Consider the following 25,169-nt stretch of genomic DNA (forward strand, 5'->3'; position numbering starts at 1 on the left):
AGAATACTCCCGGTTATAAGGAATAAAGTGTGCTGATTTCGTCAAACGGTCAACAACAACCCAGATAGCATCACACTGACGTGAAGTCATAGGCAAGTGGGTAACAAAATCCATAGTTACGTGCTCCCACTTCCATTCGGGAATCTCAAGATTCTGCAGTAATCCACCTGGTCGTCGATGTTCAGCCTTGACCTGTTGACAAACCAAACATCTCGAAACAAATTGATACACACTTCGCTTCATCCCCTTCCACCAGAATCTAGTTCGCAAGTCCTTATACATTTTCATACTTCCAGGATGAACTGATAATCGACTCCTGTGAGCTTGAGATAGAATATCATTCCTGAGCTCCGCAACATTAGGTACAACCACTCTATTGGATAGGCACAATAAACCATCTGCCTGAAAATGGAATCCAGATGTATTAACTCCATTGGCTAGACGTGCCAATCGCTAAGTCTTAACATCAGATATCTGAGCATCTCTAATCCTAGAATACAATGCTGGCTCAGATAGAATAGTATACAAACGAATCCCATTCCTCCCTTTCTTGTGCTTGAGCGTAAAACTCAATGAACAGCACTCTTGAATCATATGAGATATTTCATTAGTCTGAAGTGCAGACAGTCTCACCTGCCGACTTAAGGCATCAGCAGTAAGATTAGCAGAACCTGGATGATATTTGATTTCACAATCATAATCCTTCAGGAGATCCATCCAGCGTCTCTGTCGCATATTCAACTCTGCCTGAGTGAATAAATACTTCAAACTCTTGTGATCCGTAAATATCTCAAATTTCTCGCCATAAAGATAATGTCTCCAAATCTTGAGCGCAAATACAATGGCGGCTAACTCGAGATCATGCACTGGATAATTACTCTCATGCGTCTTCAACTGTCGAGAAGCATAGGCAATAACATGTCCATGCTGTGTCAAAACACATCCTAACCCCTGACCAGAGGCATCAGTATAGACAACATAACCTCCTGATCCAGAAGGTAGAGCTAGCACAGGTGCAGTAGTAAGACGTCTACGCAGCTCGTGAAATGACTCCTCACAATCCGAGGACCAAATGAAGGCAACATCTTTCCGTGTAAGCTGAGTCAAAGGCCTTGCCAACTGTGAAAAATTCTCGATGAACCGACGGTAATATCCCGCTAGACCCAAGAAACTATGAATCTCAGCAACCGTCGTCGGTCGAGACCAGTTCAGCACTGCCTCTATCTTACTAGGATCAACAGATATCCCTTCATTAGAAATCACATGACCGAGAAATACTACCCGATCAAGCCAGAATTCACACTTGCTTAATTTCGCATATAGCTGCTTATCTCGTAACGTCTGTAGAATAATCCTCAAATGCTGTGCATGCTCATCCTTGTCATGAGAATAGACAAGAATATCATCTATGAAGACGATGACAAATCTATCCAGATAATCTCGAAATATCTGATTCATCAGATTCATAAAGACTGCCGGTGCATTCGTCAAACCGAATGGCATCACCAGAAACTCATAATGCCCGTATCTGGTCCTGAAAGCAGTCGTAGATATATCTGAGTCTCGTACCCGCATCTGATGGTATCCAGATCTCAGATCTATCTTCGAATAAACAGAAGTACCCTGTAGTTGATCAAACAGATCATCAATTCGCGGCAAAGGATACTTATTCTTGATGGTGACACGATTCAACTGCCTGTAATCAATACATAATCGCATCGATCCATCCTTCTTCTTGACAAACAAAACAGGTGCTCCCCACGGAGAAACACTCGGACGAATATATCCCTTATCAAGAAGATCCTGTAACTGCTGTTTCAATTCCCTCATCTCTGACGGTGCCAGACGATAAGGTGCTCGGGATATAGGCGTAGTTCCTGGTACTAGATCAATACCAAATTCAACCTCTCGAATCGGAGGAAAACCAGGAATCTCATCAGGGAATACGTCAGGAAACTCGCTGACAACCGGTAGCTGATCAATACCCGTACTACTCATGGAAATATCAACTGCATAGATGAGGTAGCCCTCCCCACCTGACTCCAAGACATGACATGCCTTCAGAGCCGAAACAAGTGGCATCGGAGGTCGCGCACCCTCACCATAAAAGTACCAACTATCACCCTCAATAGGATGAAACTGTACCAGACGCTGATAACAATCCACAGTAGCGTGATACAAAGTCAGCATATCTATTCCCAAAATACAATCAAAATCCGTCATCGCTAATATCATCAAATTAGCCGATAACACATTACCCTCAAACTCCAGAAGGCAACCCATCACTAGACGCTTAGTTACTATCTCTTGCTCCAACGGAGTAGATACAACTAAATCCATATCTAATGATACATAAGGTAATCTATGTCTCTTAACGAAGCGACTAGAAATAAAGGAATGCGATGCTCCAGTATCAATTAATACAAGTGCAGGAATACCACATAACAAGAAGTTACCTGCCAACATGCGATCGCTTCCCTCAGTAGCCTGCTCCTGAGACAGAGCAAACACCTGCCCTTGAGTCTGGGGACGATAACCAGAAGAACTCTGTGGTGCTGGCTGCTGACGTGGAAAAATAGAAGCCTGAGATCCAACCTAGGATCCCGATCCACCAGCAGAACCCATGCGCTGAGGACAATCTCTCCGCAGATGTCCCTGCTGACCGCAAATATAACAAGCACCAGTAGCTCTCCGACATGAAGCTGCAGGATGCTTCCCACCACAATGACTACAAAACTCCTCCTTCTTCTTCTTCTTCCCAAAACGGAACATACCTCGTGAACCACGAGATCCAGATGAAGTAGTTGTTAGAGTAGGTGCCCGTCGAGCCAATGTGTTGGCCGATGGTCCTTGAGAGAACTCTTGTATGACAATCTTTGTTTTAATAATATTTGACATTATTTTATTTGGCACATCTTTATCTTTATACTCATGCAAGCTGCATAGATAAAGCCCTTGAATATACAAATAGTAGAAAGAATATGAGATGGTCATGTGATGACTATCATGAAACTCATATTTGGAATACTGTATATTCTAAACTGTTCCTAGTCGATTCAGCCGCCATAAAGAAGGATAAAGGCCGCTCGAGCTTGAGACTAGTATTTGCGATGTGAGTACCATGTTTCATTGGTAGGGGACATGGAGATGTCCAAGCATGCAAATAGGTGCTCCTTGTAGAGTGCACTGAACAACCCTCCCTAAAGGATTTTCCAAGTGGTTCTCACTTATCGAGTGGATAAGTCCTAGTTTATGGTTGTACACCATTAGTCCTATAACCCGGGACAACATGGAGACTCTATATGCTAGTGCTTCACTTTGACTTGTTTACCGACTCATCTGGGGTCATCAGGTGGCAATGTTGGGTGTTGTGACGAAACATATAGGAGTCAATGCATTGTAGTCGGGGATTCACCGCTTACCTACGGGTATGGATATCCTATGTTATATCATGCATACGTAGCTTGAAATCTCTGATCAGAGTAAGTGGTAATTAAGAAAGGAGTTTCTTGAATTACACTTTCGATGCAACTACGGCATGACACATAGTTATCGATTCAATGACAACTCTCGATAAACCAATGGTTGTCGAATCGGTCGGGATATATGAGTTGAAGGGACCGTACTGTACGCTAACCATAATTGATTGGTTCTTGCAGGCACTATCATTTGATACCTAGGGAGTCATGTAAGCAATGCTGCTAGATGTTTACATGACTGGTTGGGTACTATCAGACTTGAGTTTTCTGACGTTCTTATTATCAATGTGTTGATTAATAAAAATGGAGCTATCTAGGGTATGCTCATATAAGGGACTTGTTGATCCTGAATCACATGGAGATGTGAACCCACTGCTAGTTGTATCAGTGAACCATTGAGGGTCACACAAGTACTAGCTTTCTAGATCCCGTTGAGATTAAAATTAGTTCATTGTGTTGAACAACTTATAAAGGAGTTTATAAGTAAAATAAATTGGAAGTTTGACTTCTTAATTGGAGAATGAATGGAATAAGTAACTTTTAATTTGTGAATGTGTTCCAAGATTAAAAGTTGACTTAAAATAATTAGTTTATGAAAATGGTGATTTTCTAAACTATTATTTTGAACTTAGTTAATTAATTCAAGTGTTGAATTAATTTAACACTAGTAGGAATTTTAATGTATAAATAATTAAATTAATTCAAGTGTTGAATTAATTAAACACTATTGAGTCTAGTAGAGCTCAAATTTAATATAGTGTTGTATAATTATTGATACTAGTGGACTTGAATGGGTTCAAGTTAAATTTAATTAATTGATTAAACTTAAATGGGTTTAGGTTTAATAATTAATTAAAATTAAGTTCAAATTACAATTAAATATATATATTTATATATGTATATATATGTGTATATATATATATATAATATATATATGTGTGTGTATGGAATTTGAAGGGTTGGAAGATTGGATGCAATTTTCCATGCAAGTCATGTATTTTTCTATGCATGGTTTTAATTGTATCTAATTAATTCCTCTCCATTAATATAATATACACACAAACACAATTCCATTCCAACTTTAATAAAAGTGGCCGAAACATTCCTTGGCATTTTTCTCCAATTTTTCTTTCATTTTGAGGAAGAATTAAAATGATATCTCAATGAAAAATCCTCTAAATATTCTAGTGCATATTTAGAGAGGATTTAAATCGTCTAGTCGTGGACCTAATTCGGAGGCTCGAAGAGTTGAATCCATTTTGAGCAAGGAGTGCTCTTGGAAGCTTGTAGATTGAGTCTACCATTTTTCAAGAGCCTAGTTGTTTATCAACTTGGTTGGAGCCATAAATCAATCTTTGAGATTGATAGGTAAAATTCTAAACACCCTATGGTTGTTTAACTTTTGAATACTACACAAGTGCTCGGTTTTATTTTATTAAAAATTTTATATTTCCGCTGCGTTTCCGGGCACGAGTTAACCGATCCCCTTCAGTGGTATCAGAGCCTAGGTTACTCCTTTGTGTAGTATTTGTTGGATATTATGTTGAGGTCAATTTCTAACCGCATGAGAAAATCAATATTTTAACATTTAGGGAAAATTTTATAAAAAATATTTTTTTTTATTTTCGGGCAGCCCTTGGGCTGCCCGAAGGTGTACTAGGGGCAGCCGTGGGCTGCCCCATATTTTTAAATAAAAAAAAAAAAATTTGGCCGGAATCCGGCGACGGAGTTTCGGTGACGACTATGACGACTTGAGTTTTTCAAAAGGTGTTTTGGAATATCATGTGTCATAGGCCCTAAATTGTTAAATATATCATTGTTGATTTTTATGAAAAAAAAATTTAAACTTTATAATATGTGATTTTTCTCATAAAATAAATAGTTAAAGTGTGACTTTGATTATTTATAGTAAATTGTGATTTACAAGAAATTCAATTATAAATAAATTAATTTGAAAGTAAACAAAGGTGTTTGTTTATTTTGTTAATTTATTTTATAATTGTGGTGGTTAGTGATTGGACCAAGATATATAATATTTGATCAATTAATTATTGAGATAATTAATTGATGGTGTATGATATGTGATATTATGCATGAAGGATGATTAAAAGCCCAATACCAATTTGCTAGGTGTATGCTAGGATATTTTGTGTTGAATGGTTGTAATTATTATCAAATTACAAAGTGGGCTTGGTTTATGGCCCGTTCCCACCCCATGAGATGTATCCCTATTTGCCATAGATATTTTCATGTAAAATATTTAATAGCGGAAGTTCAAGATTGGAAGATGGTGGGCCATGATGAATTATGAAGATTCAAGACATGTAAATATTGGAAGCTTATGTAATTGTTGCATTTGCATCCCATGCATTCCCTAGGAATTGGACCTAGGCCTGTGTTTGGCTCACATGGGCCAAATAGTTATTGGGGCGATTAATCATCCTTATTAATTAGTATGTGCGTTATTATTTTATAATAACAAAGTTGCATGAATCCGGCAAACATACGATCAAACATGGCGATCTTTAAAATTAATGATGAGACCTTTTCAAAATTAAAAACCCTCATTTTGAATAAGATTCAAAATTTATATCAAGCCCGAAAAGGGGAATTATAAATTTGTTTATAATTTCCATGTCTTCCATCGACAATGGATGCATGAACGCTACCCGTATTCAATGCTCGGCTCATATTATTGGGGGCTTGAATGCCGGAAAGCTGTGACATCCATTGACATGGTGATGTGAACTACGTGGAACTCCCATGACTTCGGCTCATATTATTGGGGGAACTCATGGCGACCGTCCATTAAGGTTCGATATCGATGGGTAAGGCTTGACACGTAAAGATGAACGACGTCATATTATTGGGTCCTAATCAAGCGTGAGACAAAAGTTTACGTAAGGGTTGCATGGAGATGCAATTGGAAACTACCTTTTAGAAATTATGATTGGCTGATATTATTCGGAATCGTAATTGGCTAATTGGACCTTATGTACCTACTGAGGAAAGGAGTTTTCCGTTTTTACTAGAGGGTAGTAAAAATGTCAAAACAGTGGGAGTAAATATTTATAAAGTTAAAGTCCATACTTCACATCTTATTAAATATTTTAAAAAGTCATTGACATTTATCTGTTATTATTTTTCAGTACAAAGTTTTGACAATGTCATCAATTCGCAATCCGTTGTCTGCAATACTCGACAAACATTTACTGACCGGTCCAAATTACCTCGATTGGCTAAGAAATTTGAAAATCGTCTTGAACTCGGAAAAGATTGCATACACACTTGATGAGTCGCCCCCTGATACGGCTCCGACTGATTGTAGCCCTGAGGAGCTACAGACTTACAAGGATTGGTGTGACCATGACTTGAAAGCCAAGTGTTATATGCAGGCTTCTATGAATGATGAGCTTCAGCGACGTTTTGAGAGTGCAAATCATGCTGCTGACATTCATTTGCATCTCAAAGAACTTTTTGGTGAACAAACACGCCCTCTTCGACATGCGATTGTCAAGGAGCTAATCACTTTGCGCATGCGAGATGGGGTTTCGGTTCATGAGCATGGCCTGAAGTTGATTGGGCTCGTGGAGAAACTCGTTAGCATGGATCTTGTGCTACCAACTGAGTTGACCACAGACGTGTTGCTCTTGTCACTGCCTAGCTCATTTGATCCTTTTGTGGTGAATTTCAACATGAACAGGTTAGATCCAACCCTTGAGGAGTTGGTTAACATGCTTGTTACGTTTGAATCCACAATCAAGAAAGAGAAGCCGGTTCTTTATGTGGGATCTTCATCTGGTTCAAAGAATAGACCACATGGGAAGGGAAAGAAGCGTTCCTTCCATGCTCCCAAAAAGAACGTGCCCTTGAAGAGGCAAACTCCGAGTCCCGTTGTGGTAGCCACACCAGTTAAGGCTAACAAGACTAATGACGTCTGTCATCACTGTAAGAAACCTGGACATTGGAAGCGAAATTGCAAGGAATATCTTGACCAGAATGGTTCTGGAAAAGGTATGTTCTACATTGAAGTAAACATTTCACTTAACTCTTCTTCTTGGGTATTGGATACCGGCTGTGGCTCACATCTCTGTAATGATTTGCAGGTGATGGCAAGAAGTAGGAGACTCAGAGATGGTGAGACCTTCTTGAGGATGGGCAATGGGACAAGAGTTGCAGCCAAAGCTATTGGAGATGTTTACTTATTGTTGGACAATGATTTTAAATTATGTTTGAGAGATGTTTTGTTTGTACCAGATTTGGTGAAAAACATTGTTTCCATTTCTATGCTTGATAAAGATGGATATTCTTGTTTATTTGGCAAAGGTGTTTGCAATATTTACAAGAATGAATGTTTAATTGGTACAGGACAATTGGAAAATGATCTCTATAATTTAAAATTAAAAGATATTCCTATGTATAATGTCCAAGAGATATCAACAACATCCAAAAGAAAACAAGATACTCTAAATCCAGCACACTTATGGCATGCTCGATTAGGTCATATATCTTTTAAAAGGATGAACAAGCTAGTGGAAGAAGGCATGTTTGATATGTCTGATATTAATTCTCTTACTACTTGTGAACCCTGTCTAAAAGGAAAGATGACCAAAATTCCCTTTAAGGGCCATGTGGAGCGAGCCAAGGGACTGTTGGATTTGATCCATACAGATGTGTGTGGTCCACTTAGCATCACCACTAAGCACGGACATTCTTACTTCATTACCTTTACCGATGACTTCTCTAGGTATGGGTATGTGTATTTGATGAAATACAAATCTGAAGCTTTTGAAAAGTTCAAAGAATTCAGAAATGAAGTAGAAAAACAATTGGGACAAAGCATCAAGGCACTTCGATCGGATCGAGGTGGTGAATACTTGAGTACTGAATTCCAAGAGTATCTTAGGGAGAATGGGATTCTCTCACAGTGGACTCCTCCTGGTACACCTCAGTTGAATGGTGTTTCAGAACGTCGTAATCGAACTTTGATGGACATGGTTCGGTCTATGATGGGGTTCACGGAGTTGCCGCCATCCTTTTGGGGATATGCACTTGAGACAGCGGCACTGTTGTTGAACAATGTCCATTCAAAGGCAGTTGATAAGACACCATATGAGATATGGATGGGAAAATCTCCAAAGTATTCTTATCTAAGAATATGGGGATGCCCTGCTTATGTGAAGCAGATAGTGGGAGATAAATTGGATGCTCGATCCATTTTATGCTACTTCGTGGGATATCCAAGGAATTCGGTTGGATATTATTTCTATCATCCCAAAGAAACAAAGGTGTTTGTTTCTAGGAATGCAACCTTCTTGGAGAAGGAATTTCTGTTGGATAGAAAATGGGAGATGATAGAACTCGAAGAAGTTCGAGAAACACCCACGATTATGGAACCCACACCCGAACAGCCAAGAGAGGAGACACTAGCTCCTAGAAGATCCGAGAGGATCTCAAGACCACCTATGAGGTATGGTCTGCTTCTTGAAGAGGGCCAAGATGAGCCTGACCATGGATGTGATCCAAGGACCTTCAAGGAAGCATTGTCTGATGCCGATTCATCCAAGTGGCTTGAAGCTATGGAATCTGAGATGAATTCCATGTATTCGAACCAAGTGTGGAATCTTGTGGATCCACCTGAAGGAATTGTTCCTATAGGGTGTAAATGGATTTACAAGAGGAAGCTTGGGACGGATGGGAAGGTTCTGACCTTCAAGGCTCGATTGGTGGCAAAAGGTTATACTCAAAGGCAAGGAGTTGACTTTGAAGAAACTTTTTCTCCAGTCGCAATGTTCAAGTCCATAAGGATATTGCTTGCCATTGCCGCATGGTATGACTATGAAATATGGCAAATGGATGTGAAGACAGCTTTTCTTAATGGGGATATTAAGGAAGAAATTTACATGTCTCAACCTGAAGGGTTCAAATCTATTGGAAGTGAGCATAAAGTATGCAAACTTCAGAGATCTATCTATGGTCTCAAACAGGCATCTAGGAGCTGGAACCTCAGATTTGATGGTACAATCAAAGAGTTTGGGTTTACTAAGAATCCTGAGGAACCATGTGTGTATAAGAAGGTCAGTGGGAGTGCTGTGACATTCCTAATACTTTATGTTGATGACATTCTACTCATTGGGAATGATGTAGGAATGTTGCAATCAACTAAAGTATGGTTATCGAGTAAGTTCTCGATGAAGGACTTGGGTGAAGCATCTTTTGTATTGGGAATACAAATCTATCGGAATAGATCGAAAAGATTGCTTGGTCTCACCCAGTCCACATACATTGATACCATCGTTAAGAGGTTCTCGATGGATGAGTCCAAGAGAGGACATCTACCAATGTGTCATGGCGTGTCTCTATCCAAGTCCATGTCTCCCAAAAATGATGCAGAGATAGAGACGATGACACGCATTCCATATGCATCTGCAATTGGTAGTATCATGTATGCGATGATATCTACACGTCCTGACGTGGCCTTTGCACTTAGTGTTACAAGTAGATATCAATCGAACCCTGGTCTTCCACACTGGAAAGCTGTGAAAGACATTCTCAAGTATTTGAGAAAGACTAAGAATATGTTCTCGGTTTATGGGGGTGGAGAACTAAAATTGGAAGGCTATACCGACTCTAGCTTCCAAAGCGATGTTGATGATTCGAAGTCAACTTCCGGTTTTATATTCATGCTCAATGGTGCTGCTGTTTGTTGGAAGAGTTCCAAGAAAAATAGCACTGCGGATTCAACCACTGAGGCAGAATATATTGCTGCATCCGATGCTGCAAAGGAAGCTGTTTGGATTAGGAATTTCGTCCAAGAGTTGGGTGTTATTCCTAATGGAGTTGATCCAGTCCCGGTGTACTGCGACAACACTGGTGCAGTTGCTCAGGCAAAAGAACCAAGGTCTCATCAGAAATCCAAACATGTACTGAGAAAATATCACATCATCCGGGAAATTGTGGAACGAGGAGATGTCTTGTTAGACAGAGTCGCCTCCGCAGATAATGTTGCTGATCCACTAACTAAGCCTTTACCAGGACCATTGTTCGAAAAGCATCGCGAATCAATGGGTTTGAAGAATATGGGTAGTTGGCTCTAGTGCAAGTGGGAGATTGTTAGAGTAGGTGCCCGTCGAGCCAATGTGTTGGCCGATGGTCCTTGAGAGAACTCTTGTATGACAATCTTTGTTTTAATAATATTTGACATTATTTTATTTGGCACATCTTTATCTTTATACCCATGCAAGCTGCATAGATAAAGCCCTTGAATATAAAAATAGTAGAAAGAATATGAGATGGTCATGTGATGACTATCATGAAACTCATATTTGGAATACTGTATATTCTAAACTGTTCCTAGTCGATTCAGCCGCCATAAAGAAGGATAAAGGCCGCTCGAGCTTGAGACTAGTATTTGCGATGTGAGTACCATGTTTCATTGGTAGGGGACATGGAGATGTCCAAGCATGCAAATAGGTGCTCCTTGTAGAGTGCACTGAACAACCCTCCCTAAAGGATTTTCCAAGTGGTTCTCACTTATCGAGTGGATAAGTCCTAGTTTATGGTTGTACACCATTAGTCCTATAACCCGGGACAACATGGAGACTCTATATGCTAGTGCTTCACTTTGACTTGTTTACCGACTCATCTGGGGTCATCAGGTGGCAATGTTGGGTGTTGTGACGAAACATATAGGAGTCAATGCATTGTAGTCGGGGATTCACCGCTTACCTACGGGTATGGATATCCTATGTTATATCATGCATACGTAGCTTGAAATCTCTGATCAGAGTAAGTGGTAATTAAGAAAGGAGTTTCTTGAATTACACTTTCGATGCAACTACGGCATGACACATAGTTATCGATTCAATGACAACTCTCGATAAACCAATGGTTGTCGAATCGGTCGGGATATATGAGTTGAAGGGACCGTACTGTACGCTAACCATAATTGATTGGTTCTTGCAGGCACTATCATTTGATACCTAGGGAGTCATGTAAGCAATGCTGCTAGATGTTTACATGACTGGTTGGGTACTATCAGACTTGAGTTTTCTGACGTTCTTATTATCAATGTGTTGATTAATAAAAATGGAGCTATCTAGGGTATGCTCATATAAGGGACTTGTTGATCCTGAATCACATGGAGATGTGAACCCACTGCTAGTTGTATCAGTGAACCATTGAGGGTCACACAAGTACTAGCTTTCTAGATCCCGTTGAGATTAAAATTAGTTCATTGTGTTGAACAACTTATAAAGGAGTTTATAAGTAAAATAAATTGGAAGTTTGACTTCTTAATTGGAGAATGAATGGAATAAGTAACTTTTAATTTGTGAATGTGTTCCAAGATTAAAAGTTGACTTAAAATAATTAGTTTATGAAAATGGTGATTTTCTAAACTATTATTTTGAACTTAGTTAATTAATTCAAGTGTTGAATTAATTTAACACTAGTAGGAATTTTAATGTATAAATAATTAAATTAATTCAAGTGTTGAATTAATTAAACACTATTGAGTCTAGTAGAGCTCAAATTTAATATAGTGTTGTATAATTATTGATACTAGTGGACTTGAATGGGTTCAAGTTAAATTTAATTAATTGATTAAACTTAAATGGGTTTAGGTTTAATAATTAATTAAAATTAAGTTCAAATTACAATTAAATATATATATTTATATATGTATATATATAGGCGTGTATATATATATATAATATATATATGTGTGTGTATGGAATTTGAAGGGTTGGAAGATTGGATGCAATTTTCCATGCAAGTCATGTATTTTTCTATGCATGGTTTTAATTGTATCTAATTAATTCCTCTCCATTAATATAATATACACACAAACACAATTCCATTCCAACTTTAATAAAAGTGGCCGAAACATTCCTTGGCATTTTTCTCCAATTTTTCTTTCATTTTGAGGAAGAATTAAAATGATATCTCAATGAAAAATCCTCTAAATATTCTAGTGCATATTTAGAGAGGATTTAAATCGTCTAGTCGTGGACCTAATTCGGAGGCTCGAAGAGTTGAATCCATTTTGAGCAAGGAGTGCTCTTGGAAGCTTGTAGATTGAGTCTACCATTTTTCAAGAGCCTAGTTGTTTATCAACTTGGTTGGAGCCATAAATCAATCTTTGAGATTGATAGGTAAAATTCTAAACACCCTATGGTTGTTTAACTTTTGAATACTACACAAGTGCTTGGTTTTATTTTATTAAAAATTTTATATTTCCGCTGCGTTTCCGGGCACGAGTTAACCGATCCCCTTCAGTAGTAGGAGTAGAAGAAGACGTAGGTACAGATGGCACAACAGATTGAGCTCGAGGCTCAAAAGATCCACTAGGCTGTGCTGGCATCATCAACTGTGCACGCCTGTTGCTAGTCTCCACAAGACGGCAACGGTTCACCAAAGTCTCATAAGACACCGGGTCATCACAGACGACAACCTGAGAGTAGATATCTTGGTTCAGTCCTTGCAAAAAGATATCATATTTCGACGCATCACTCTCATTGATATGAGGACTGAAAGGTAGCAGATCAAGAAATCGCTGTTGATACTGATCAATAGTCATTGATCCTTGCCTCAAAGTAAGCAACTCCATAGATCGTGCTTGGCGAACAGCCGGAGGAAAATATAATTTCTGAAACTCCCGACAGAAATCCCTCCAAGTCACCTGTCCTCTCTCAGTACGTGCCTGAGCAACCTTGGCATCCCACCAAAAACGTGCTCTATCCTCTAGAACAAATTCTAGAACTTCCAGTTTCTGCTCCTCAGTACACTCAAAAGCTCGGAACGTGCTCTCAAGTTTAGACATCCAGCTTCTAGCTTGTTCAGGATTCTCGCCTCCCACTAAGGGTTTCGGTCCTACCTGCATAAACTTATTAATAGTATAGCGACGTCGACCCTCATGAGGACGATGTTGATCATCCTGATGATGATGGCGACGATGATGATGACCACCTCCCTGGCCAACACTACCGTGACTCTCGTCAGCCATATCCTGAAAAGAATTGCACATTAAAATCCCAAATGCGCAAAAATTTACTCAAGACTAAACTAAATCCCAAGTACTAATCCCAAAATCTAAGCATGCTCTGATACCAAAAATGTAGTGACCCTGCATGGAATCACCTACTAACTGGCAACTAATAGCATGCATTAAACTTAATACAGCAAAATACTTAACAGAGTAAAAACGTGCGGAAACATAATCCATAATTTACATATCAGCTTAGTAATATAATCCAGGCTTAAATCTGTAGTGATACAACCATATCGAAATTCTTAAGAGTAAACATTATACAGCTAATAATTCGTGCTGTATAAAAACTTCCAAAGCTCCTGCTCCCTAGTCCTGCCTTGAACTACCAGCTCCGTCCATCCTGCGACCTGCCCCATAGAATAGGGTGTCCAAGATAACAACTAGGACGTGAGCGCTACGCCCAGTACATAGACATGAGTAAACATATGTATATAATGCATGCAACATGATGACTGGTACAGGGTCATCTGAAAAGTCATGCTCAGAACCGACGCCATATGAGTGCTGCCACCGCACGGATCAACCTCTGGGTGCAACCACACTCGTCTAGTACACCAGAGTAGACATACATAAATGCCCCCGCCGTCGCGGTACTCTCAGTGACAGACTAACGAGTATAGAGCTGAGCGGCTCTATAATCAGGTATAACAAGGAATAGGCTCAACGTGTATATGCACATGACATATGAGTATAGAAAACGGTAAATCATACATCATGCCATATAATAATGCCAAATAAATGCAACATATAAACATGTATACTCGCTGGCAATCTCAGTCAATGTGTACGTACCTCTAGGCTAGTTCAAGTATAATAGATCCTAGGTTCCAAGCCTATATTCAAAAGTTCACCGTATCACTACATAAATTCTATAAGCCTTAACTAAGCTAATAAGTACTCCCAAAACTTAAATAGATTCCCGGACCATACCTTCGTCCGTAGTTAGCCCTTTGGAGTCGCTAGTCCCGGATGACTATAACCACACCTTGGTTATTCCAGAACCTCTATTATAATCGATAGGGCCCTCAAGTGTATATCTCACACTATATAACTGAAGAAGGAAACGCGGGAATTCGTATTTCAAAACTGAAGCAAATGAGCCCTATTTATAGCCAAAATATCGGCAACGATCGGAACCACCGATCTCGGGATCGGAGCTTCCGATTCCAGCTCATTCTGTGCATGTCCGACACGTCGGGATCGGAACCACCGTTCCGGGATCGGAACTTCCGATCGAACCCCCGATCAACACTTGTCAAAACTCATAGTTGAGTCATCGAGCATTGCTGGCTGGCTGAGATCGGAACTTCCGTTCCTGATCGGAACGTCCGATCTCCGTGCATCCGATCTGCTTCCGAAGTGGTCAGGATCGGAGCTTCCGAACTGGGATCGGAGCTTCCGATCTGGCCCAAAGTCAAAAGCCCAAATTCCTCTTCCGAAGTCCAATAACACTCCGAAATAGATCAATTACCAACCCTTAATCATGTTTAACATATTATTATCTTAAAATGGGTTCCGGGTTACTACACTTGCATTATAAGCTTATTAAGTCCTATTGACCGAGTCACAGTTTCCCAATATACTAGTGGAGAGGGGTTGCGAGAATTTAGCATATGGACTGTTGATTGAAACTTTAATGATTATGAATTCTTGATCAAAACACGCACACACTACGTTCTTTGAATTAAACCAATTGAGTGTGGTTGTGATGATATATCTTTGAATTTGATCCTGTTCTACCATGAAAGTCCTCATGATTTGTGAATGTTTGAATTGAGTTAAGAGAAGAGTATTTTGAAACGTGAGTTGTGGAGTTTATGAGTTTATGAGGTTGAATTATTTTTCTGGCTAACTTATTTTTCAAGTGTTAGTAGGATAAATATGATTGGATTTAAATTGTTTTGGAATTCCATACTGAGGTCATTAATCCATAGTCATTCTTGATGGTTATTGTTCTTGCAATTGAGTGGAGTTTGTGTTAGTTTCGCTCGAGACGAACAAAAGTTCAAGTTTGGGGGAATTTGATAAGTGCATTTTGTGCACTTAATTTGTATATGGTTTTACTTGACTTTTGGAATTTATTGGTAGATATTGCGTGAAATTGTTGTTGCTTTTGTGTTTGTAGGATGTTTTGGACTTTGATGTGTTCAAGTGGAAATAAGCCTAAAAGATGAAAGTTTAAAGGAAGATTCAAGAGTTGGAACAGAGAAGAAAAATGTTAAATTCGAGCTGAGAGCGCGCCCGCGCCAACTGATGGGGTGCCCGCGCTGTTAGGAAATAAAGAGTCCGACTGTTTATAGAAAAATTGGGGATATCTTTGGTATTATTTTGGACGATTGTTAGGTCATATTTAAGGGATTTTTCTGAGTCATTAAACTATCTATCAGCCGCCAATACACACAATATTCTAGAGAGCACTTTTGTGAGTTTTTGGAGTTGAAGAATTGAAGATTGCTTGGAACGAAGACGAAGACTTTTCGACCGGACACGGAAGAAAGACTACGACTTTGTTTCTTCTTTTTATTTTCTTTTTATTGTTGAATTATGTTTGAGATATTAAACATGATTTGGTTTTTATTGAATTTGAGCATGAACTAAACTTTTCTAGTTTAGAGGTTGACGTAGCTTGGTTGAGACATATTCATGAATCTTTGATTTTAATAAATTGAATTTTTATAGATTAATTGTGTTTCTAGAATTGAATGTCTTCTTAATTTACTGGCCATAAATTGAGTTGTTATATTTACTTAGAATCATTGCTCGGGAGAGGGGATTTTGAGTAGAATCAATAGGAACTATACTGTTAATTGTTTATATAGCTCGGGAAAGTATATAGCTTTAATAGAACCTTTAAGGAACATCATTTTACACATATCACTACATCTAGATTTTTAATAGGGATATTGAAATCGAATTATAGTTGATACACTCTATTTGTTGCTCGGGAGTGGGGAATAGAATAATCTAAGTGTTCTTGGTTATTAATCGAAGAAAATTCATAAAATAGATTAATTAGGATTGAATATTGTCGAGACCAAGTGAAATCAAAACCTCTGGACTATTTTTCTCTGATTGATAATTCCTCGAAATTTGTGTGTGTGTGAGTTTGATAATTCCTCATTATTTACTTTATTTCTTCTGCAAAATTCTCGAAGTTTGATTTTTTAGATAAAATTAAGACTATTTTAATTACAAGTATTGAATATTTTCATTTTACTCCCTGTGGGATCGACACTCTCTCTTTCACTATATTAAAACTTGACACTCGTACGCTTGCGAGTAAATTTTCACAACATACCTCACGAATTCAACCAAGTCATTTGATCTGTGTTCGATCTGTTAGTCAATCTCTTTCGCACTGATTGATTAACATAGACACACGAGAAAGACAAGAGTTCATTTACTAACCCATCTGAACTCCATATAACTATGAAAGACATTTTCGATCCTAACAGTTATGTAAATTTATTATCGTATAGCTTATAAATCAATGATTATTAATAATTACTTATGAAATATACCCTCTAATATAAATAAAATATCATGCATTTGGTTGATCATTTCGAAAAAAGAATTATATATGAATTGATACAAAAATAAAATATTAATAAAAACATAGTAAATTAGAATACTTTGATATTTTTAAATTATTATGTATACTAAACCAATTTTTTAAGATTTAATTAACATCATTATTATTAATTAAAAAATATTTTGGAGAGGAGATTAATTTTTTTTGATTTTTTTTGATATTTTGTACTTTTGAATAAAATACTATTTTGTTAAATAATTAGTGAAAAATTTATAATTAAAAAGTGTTATAAATTATCTTTCATTATACTTGATATGTTTAGTTTTTAGTTGGTGAAAGAGAAGAAAACAAAAACCTAATTAAATATGATAAATTTAGGATGAGAATTAAATTATTAATTAATATGAAATAATACTTAGTGAAATTATCTTTTTATATATAATAATATTTAAGAAAATTTTTATTTAAGATGATTAGATGATGATATAAACTATTAATTAATATAAAATATAAGAGACTAATTTAAATTAATAAATAATAATAAAAGTGAGTGGATTTAGTATTTTTTTATTAATTCATTACTTTATATTGAAAATCATTTATTTATTTTACAAAGATAATAATAATAATAAAATATTATTATTATTATTATTATTATTATTATTATTATTAATCTAGTTTAGTGATATTTGTTAATTTATCATTAATTTGTCATCAAAATCTTTTGTAGAAGAAGGTTATTATCATATTATTAATATATTGGATTTATTGATAATTTTTTTTAAAATTATTTTTTAACTATTATAAAAATATAACATTTATAATGAAAATTTAATTTGATATAATATTGAAAGTTTTAGTGCAAATAAATGGATTGATCGATAAATTAATAGTCAACAAATTAAATATTATTTAAGTGTTTAAAAATTAAAATAATTTTTATAGAAAACGATGAGGTGATAATCATAGTATTTAAGTTTTTTTAAAAAAAAATATTTTATGAAGTTTTATTTTAATTGTTATATTTCTATGTTAAATGGATCATATTATAATTTAATAAATAATTACAAAAGGATTATATATATTAAAATTTTTGAATATTTCAAATAAAAGATCATAAAGTAATGAATTAGTATGAAAAAAAAAAACTTAGCAACTTAACAACTTAACAACTTAACAATATTTCATATATTATTTTATTTAAATAATAATTATTGCAATTATATCATATGTTTTGATTTCTTATTGTTTTTGGTCATTTAATATTTTGAGTCAATGTTTTGAGCATCTTTTTCACCACTTTATACTCCATCTATATATAATTTTGTACTCAATTTGCTAAATATTTTTTTAAGGTATCTTATTTTTTACTTATGATATATTCATGTTTTTAAGTTATATATATAGATTTATGAGTCAATATTTTTTTTAAAATTAGATGGTATATTTTATTATTAGTATTATCTTTAATTCATTTATATAATTATTTGATCATAAAATAAGTGATTTTAGGTGCATTTTGTCTATTTTTACTGGTTTATTTAAATTCGTACAAGATGTGTCAACAACCAATACATAAACGGGAAATGCTACATGTACACATTGAGTTACACATTGGGTTACACACTACACATGAAATTACAAAATTATTCCTCCACTTGATTTGGAAAAAATACGGCATTGTTTGGTTTGATGTATTATTAATCTATGTATAACTTATCCTAATCAATTTTGTCTTATTTTCATCATATTATTTATCTATTTCTTAATTAATAATTTTACATCAATTAAATCAAATAAATTATAATATATCCATCAAATAATGTATTAAATAATTTTTTTTATTTATTTATAATTTACATTATATCACTTATCCATAGATTACTTATCTTATCATTCAAACCAAACGATGCTTACATCACCCTACATAAACACATACTGACACACACACACCACATATTTAAAGAAGAAACCTTTTTTTTAAAAAAAAAGAAGAAATCTTTTAACCAACTCTAAAATATTAACTACTATTCCGCTTGTCCAAGACATCCACGTCTATTCATAACTTAAGCAATATGCATCCATGGCTGCCTTCTTTGATGTTTCTTCTGCAAATGACTTTGTATCAAAACAACAAACCCTGAACTGATCTTCTCTGGAAATGGTAAAAGTCGCCTTTGTCGAACCCCCGGCACTGATCCACAAAGGTCTTGTTATATGTCAGGAGAAACGTAAGAATCATCCTTTTGGTATCTTTTATGGGGAAAATCCATTGAATTACTCCTTCCCTCTTTTGATGTTAGAGGTTTCAACCTTCATTATCTTATCTCGGGTTATTTTTTTTCTCCTCAAGCCCTTTAGGCAGCCTAAGATTGTTGCCAAGATTCTTGTAAGTGCTTTTCTGCCTCTATTGTCCAAGATATCATATTTCTTTTAGCGCTTTCTTGAAATTGGAGTTTTATCGGTTTGCTTCCAATTCGTATAAAGTAGTGGTTTGTTTGGTCATGTATAATAAATGTTAATATAAAACTAATTAATGCCATGTGCAACATTAAGTTTTTAAGTTTGGTTGTTGGGCACCCTGCTTTAACAATACCAAGAAGATGCGAATTTTTTTATGTGGGCGTCTTCTGTTGAAAGAGCATAACAAGAATTATCCATTTTATTCCCTCTTTCTTTGAATTTGTGAGATATATATTGTTTTTGATATAGGGTGGCATTGTTCTTGGACCTTCATTGCTAAGCCGGAGCGAGAAGTTTCATGCTTACATGTTTCCTGATACTGCAGAGTTTGTGCTTCAAAATATTGGAGTCATAGGATTCATGTACTTTCTATTTTTATCTGGAGTGAAAATGGATGTTACACAGATAAGGAGACTAAGCAAAAAACACTGGTATATTGCAGTGATTGGAGTCCTTGTACCGTTATCTTGTAGTGCAACTATAGCAGTTCTTGAAAGAAAATCATTCAAGAAAGAAATGGCAAAAGGGTCATCCATTTGGGGGATATCTACCTCTCTGGCCATGACATCGTTTCCTGTTTTATATCCTATTGTTAGAGAGCTCAATCTCCTTGGCTCGGAGATCGGGAGGATGGCCTTATCAACTGCAATTTTAAGTGATGTAATAGGCATGAATGGTGTACTTATATTCGAGGCATCAAAGCAAGCCGAGTACAGGGCTATTTCGGCTCTATGGTACATGATTTCTTTGGTAGTGGTTGGTGCATCACTTATTGGCGGTTTTAGGCAAGCTATGATATGGATTATTCGAACTACACCTGAAGGGAAGCAAGTGGATCAGTTTTATGTAGTTATGATCTTATTAGGTGTAATGGTTGTAGGATTCATCACTGATATGTTCGGTTTAGCAATAGCAAATGGGCCATTTTGGCTCGGTTTGGCCATCCCGGATGGGCCGCCATTGGGAGCTACTCTTGTGGAGAAGAGCGAAACAATAGTAATTGAGCTTCTGATGCCTTTTTCATTCATGTATGTTGGAATGGTCACAGACGTGTTCAGTTTGAGTGGCCAATGGTTTCATTTGAAACCGATTTTCTTGATGATTTTGGCCGGATACATAATCAAAACGGTCTCTACTCTTGTCACATCTCGTTTTTTTGACATGACAATCAGAGACAGTCTCACCCTTAGCCTGATATCGAGTCTCAGAGGTGAAATGGAACTTCTCTTGTTCTTACACTGGATGAGTTTTAAGGTAAGTTTCTAGTTTTCGGATTCCCTTTATATGTGTGAGTATATAATATAATTGTTCTTTCCTTGAATGCAGATGATAGATCAGTCAGAGTTTACAATTATGGTGTTATTATCCTTATCTGTGACTTCTATATTCACCCCTTTAATCAGCATACTCTACGACCCAACAAGGCCTTATATGTTGAATACCAGAAGAAATATTCAACACACTTCCCCCAATACAGAACTTCATGTTGTGGTTTGTATTCATAGTGGAGAAAGTTTGCCTGGACTAGTGAAAATTCTTGAAGTTTCAAACCCAAATGTCAGCAGTCCGTTCTCGGTTTACGCCTTGTGCCTAGTTGAGCTTGTTGGCCGTTCCCACCCTATGTTTATCGATCATGAAAATACTGAACCTATTGCTTCTTCTGCTCAATACAATTCTATTCATAATGCTTTGAAGATTTCCCAAGAGGCTAATGAATACATAAAAATACATTCTTACACGATTATTGCCCCAATAAGATGTATGTACCAAGATATTTGTGGCCTAGCTCTGTCCAAGAAAGCTTGTTTAATCATACTGCCACTCCACAGACAGGCACTACATGATCTTGATGCGACGACCAGGAAATGCTCCCAATCCATGAACTGTAAAGTGTTGACACAGGCTCCATGCTCGGTTGGTATCCTCTTGGACAAGGGTCCATACGAGAACATAGTAAACGGTGTTTTCACGAGCCTGCATCGTATTATCGTTCTTTTCTTGGGAGGAGCAGACGCTAGAGAGGCCTTGGCTTATGCGGATCACATGGCTACAAATCAGGAGATATTCCTCACTGTCATTCGGTTTCTTTCACATGAAAATATGGGAGATGACGACATGGAGAAAAAGCTCGATGATGGGTTGGTGACATGGTTTTGGGTGAAGAATGAAGGGAATAGCCGGGTCGTTTATCGGGAGGTTGTGGTGAACAATGGGGAAGAAACCATTGCTGCTATTCAGGCATTGAATAAGGATATTTTCGATCTTTGGATCGTGGGGAGGAAACACGGGGTGAACCCCGTGATTTTGCGAGGATTGTCGAGTTGGGGTGAGAGCAATGAGCTTGGAGTAATAGGAGAGTATGTTGCATCAGAAGATTTTGGTAGCACAGCTTCTGTTTTAGTGATACAACAGCAGATTTTGAGGGAGGAGGAGAAGGCCTCAAGTAGCTTACTAGGAAGATTGTGTATTCAATAGAGCATTGTATCATAAATGACTTGAGAGAAATAGATTGTAAATTGTTATTATTCCATGGAATCGGTTACAACCTTATATTAATCATTTTTAACATATCTGCCTAATTAAATTTAACATGAAAATTTGCATGTTCAGTTTATCATATTTTATTTTATCAAAAACGTGAAATAATTAAGACGATAGTTATTGTGACAAATATTTGGATTATTTACAAATACATTAAATTTATAAGTATGTTTTTATTTATTATTATACAAATTATTGAATTTATATATATTATATGCATGTAAAATATGGAGAAAAAAAATCTCGATTTTTAACTTTAATATAATATCAAGTAAGTTGTTCTATATATACCAGCTAAAAGCGGAATATCAGCAAGAAGTATCTGTTACAGGTAAACCTGTTTTCACTTTCTTCTCATTCCATTTAATTTCAACAATCGGGATTTTCCAGCTTAATATAGTAATCAGCATGTGTGCACGAAGAATGTGACCGAAATGTTAGTTTAGTTTATGTTGGGTACCAGTATACATAGTATAGTATGCAAGAATTTCAATAAAAAATTATGATCAAACGTTCGAAGGTTTTAATTGATATGAATATTGAGCGAGAGAAGAAATATACATAGAACAAGACAAGAAATTTAAGGAGGAAATGAACGTCTATCTTATTCATTCTGGCAAAGCCTATAGGCAATAATGCAACACTACAGTACAAGATTCTCAAATCACAAATTCTACTCGTGCCATACATTAAATAAATATCACTGCTAATAATTTTCAATTGAAGCCAACTTTAATCAATATTAGTATGTGTGTGGCACACGCGTTGCGTGTGAATTATGAAATTTTAATTTATCGGGATGATTTAATAATAATTTTTAAAAAATTAATATTCAATTAGAATAATATTTACCACCGATAACACCTAAAGTAAATTTTGATTTCTTGAAATCGTAATGTTGAATAAGGTATTTAGCATTAATGAAATTAACAAATATCACAATTAATATATACAGAAGACATATGTATATACAGAAGACATATGAGTAATTAAAAACATGACCATTTCATTGAATTCAACCTGCAAATTATTTGTATTCGCGCGGGAGTGAACAAATATATGTTAATCAAAGACACCATTAAGAATATAGATCCAAGCTCAATACCTACAATTGAAATGTGTTTTAGCTCTAAGATAAATAAATGCAAGTCAAATATTTCTATTTTCTAGTGTCCACAACAGACCAACCAACTTTCATGATCCATTGGGGTAGGAAGAACTTATGCATTCCAAATATCCCAACTCACTTTTCATCCATTTTTTTGAACATCTGTCAAGGCAAGCTACTCCTTAATTTTTCATTCAATTTTGAAATTATGATATATTCAATATCAATTAATATGTTATCTTGGTATGATATTTATAAAATAAATAAGATATAAATTTTAGTAATTTTATATTTGTATCATTAAACAAACGTTAAATCTAATGGAGACTATCATAAACAAAGAATTGAAAGTCAAAATTGTTTCATCTCAAAGCCAAGTCTAGAACACTACATAAAAAAAAAAATATTATAATTAATCATTTTTAATGAATAGCATTTTTTTAAACAACACCCCAATCTTCTTAGAAATCGATTAGACAACATTAGTTAAAGTTGTCATATAATTGATTTGCACATAAAAACTGTCAGCGTGTTATGGCTCTAGGTTCTAATCTTTCGGCCATTTGCGTTTTTACTTTGCGACGACTGGCGTTAAACATCTTCTTTCTTATCATCAATTAGGCTAAGGTATTGAATGTTCTTTTCCTTAAATGTTCAATCTTTCGAATATTAGTCCTCTATGAACGGATAGATTCTACCTGGCATCACGCTTTATAAAAGTAATATCCTTTTCCAATCATAAATAAAACAAAGCAGCATTACATCAAGTTATATACAAAGCATAAACATTGAAATAATAAATGGAACCCTGTGCAACATCCTTAAATTATCGATGGTAGATTTCAACCTAGCATATGGGTATTACCTCAATGATAGATCTAATGTCACATGATTTGTCACGTCAACAATACATAATTAATTACGCGTATGTGTAAAAATAAGAACCATTGGATGCATAGTTTGGGTTTACCCATATACTAGGATATCATTATTGACCATGTAGGCATTATATTTTACCATTTAGTAACAATTTTTCCTTTAATAATATGTTCATCATAATTTTATGTAATCCGCAGAAGAAAATAGTAATTCTCTTAATGGTAAGGTTGAGTTAATTAGAAGACTAAAAAAATGAATAAATTTGAAGCATAAGTGAATAGAAGAATATAACATATCACCGAGAGTTGAAATTGAAGCCGAAATCAGTTCTTAAGCAAAAATTTTAATCATAAATCCCATTATTAACAAAATACACTTATTCTCATTGAATGAAAGCATGAAAAAGTAGAATAAGAAAACATATCCTGATGAATCAAAGTTCGGGCAAGGGGCAGAGTGAGTCGTTTAAGCATAAAGCTGTAATCACAAAATCCAATCTTTGGAGTAATAGCAGTGATTCTCATTGAATGAAAGTGGTCTTATGACAATTATTTGGAATGAATTATTTGATTGTTTTGTAATTTGATTTTGAATACACTAATTATCATTAAATCAAAGAAAATAACACTAATTTCTTAGTATTTTGTGTGGGGGAAAAAACTCAATAGTCTTTCCCCATCATATTCACATGGTTACTTCGATCCTATCCCATGGGCATTATCCAATGGAGTAGGTGGAACTCTTTCATTGGTCCAAATCATGGGGATCTCACATCAATCATGTGGGGCCCGCATAATTTGATCAATCATGTATTTCCACCTATCACATGAGGTAAAACCCATGAGATAGGATGAAATTTTCCATATTCACACAACCCACGTCAACCACCAAAACCTTATAAAATCCAAAAGGATCCTCTAGAGTCAACCTAAAAACTTAATAACCAAAGCTTGCAAAAGGTGAAACACTTTTAGGAATATGCAGCAAACAACCAAAAGTCCCGATTAATTTAATGTTTTTGTTTTCTTTTCCTGTAATTAGAGTACCTCTGCAACTGAAATAGATATTTTATCACCGACAATATAAAATTTAAACTGATTAATCAGTAACCGATCT

At 35.9% G+C, this 25,169-nt stretch overlaps 1 protein-coding gene across 1 annotated transcript; it reads left to right on the plus strand.

Annotated features, from left to right (window-relative positions):
- The first annotated feature begins 19,173 nt into the window (after positions 1 to 19,173).
- LOC140874187 (cation/H(+) antiporter 24-like) lies at positions 19,174 to 22,000 on the plus strand. Its single transcript, XM_073277468.1, has 3 exons — positions 19,174 to 19,451; positions 19,775 to 20,779; positions 20,852 to 22,000. Exons 1-3 carry the CDS (start codon positions 19,224 to 19,226, stop codon positions 21,998 to 22,000), a joined length of 2,382 nt encoding a protein of 793 aa, XP_073133569.1. The 5' UTR covers positions 19,174 to 19,223.
- Positions 22,001 to 25,169: the final 3,169 nt, after the last annotated feature.

The sequence above is a fragment of the Henckelia pumila genome, chromosome 1 (assembly GCF_033568475.1).
Source record: "Henckelia pumila isolate YLH828 chromosome 1, ASM3356847v2, whole genome shotgun sequence".
In the NCBI taxonomy this organism is placed as follows: Eukaryota; Viridiplantae; Streptophyta; class Magnoliopsida; order Lamiales; family Gesneriaceae; genus Henckelia; species Henckelia pumila.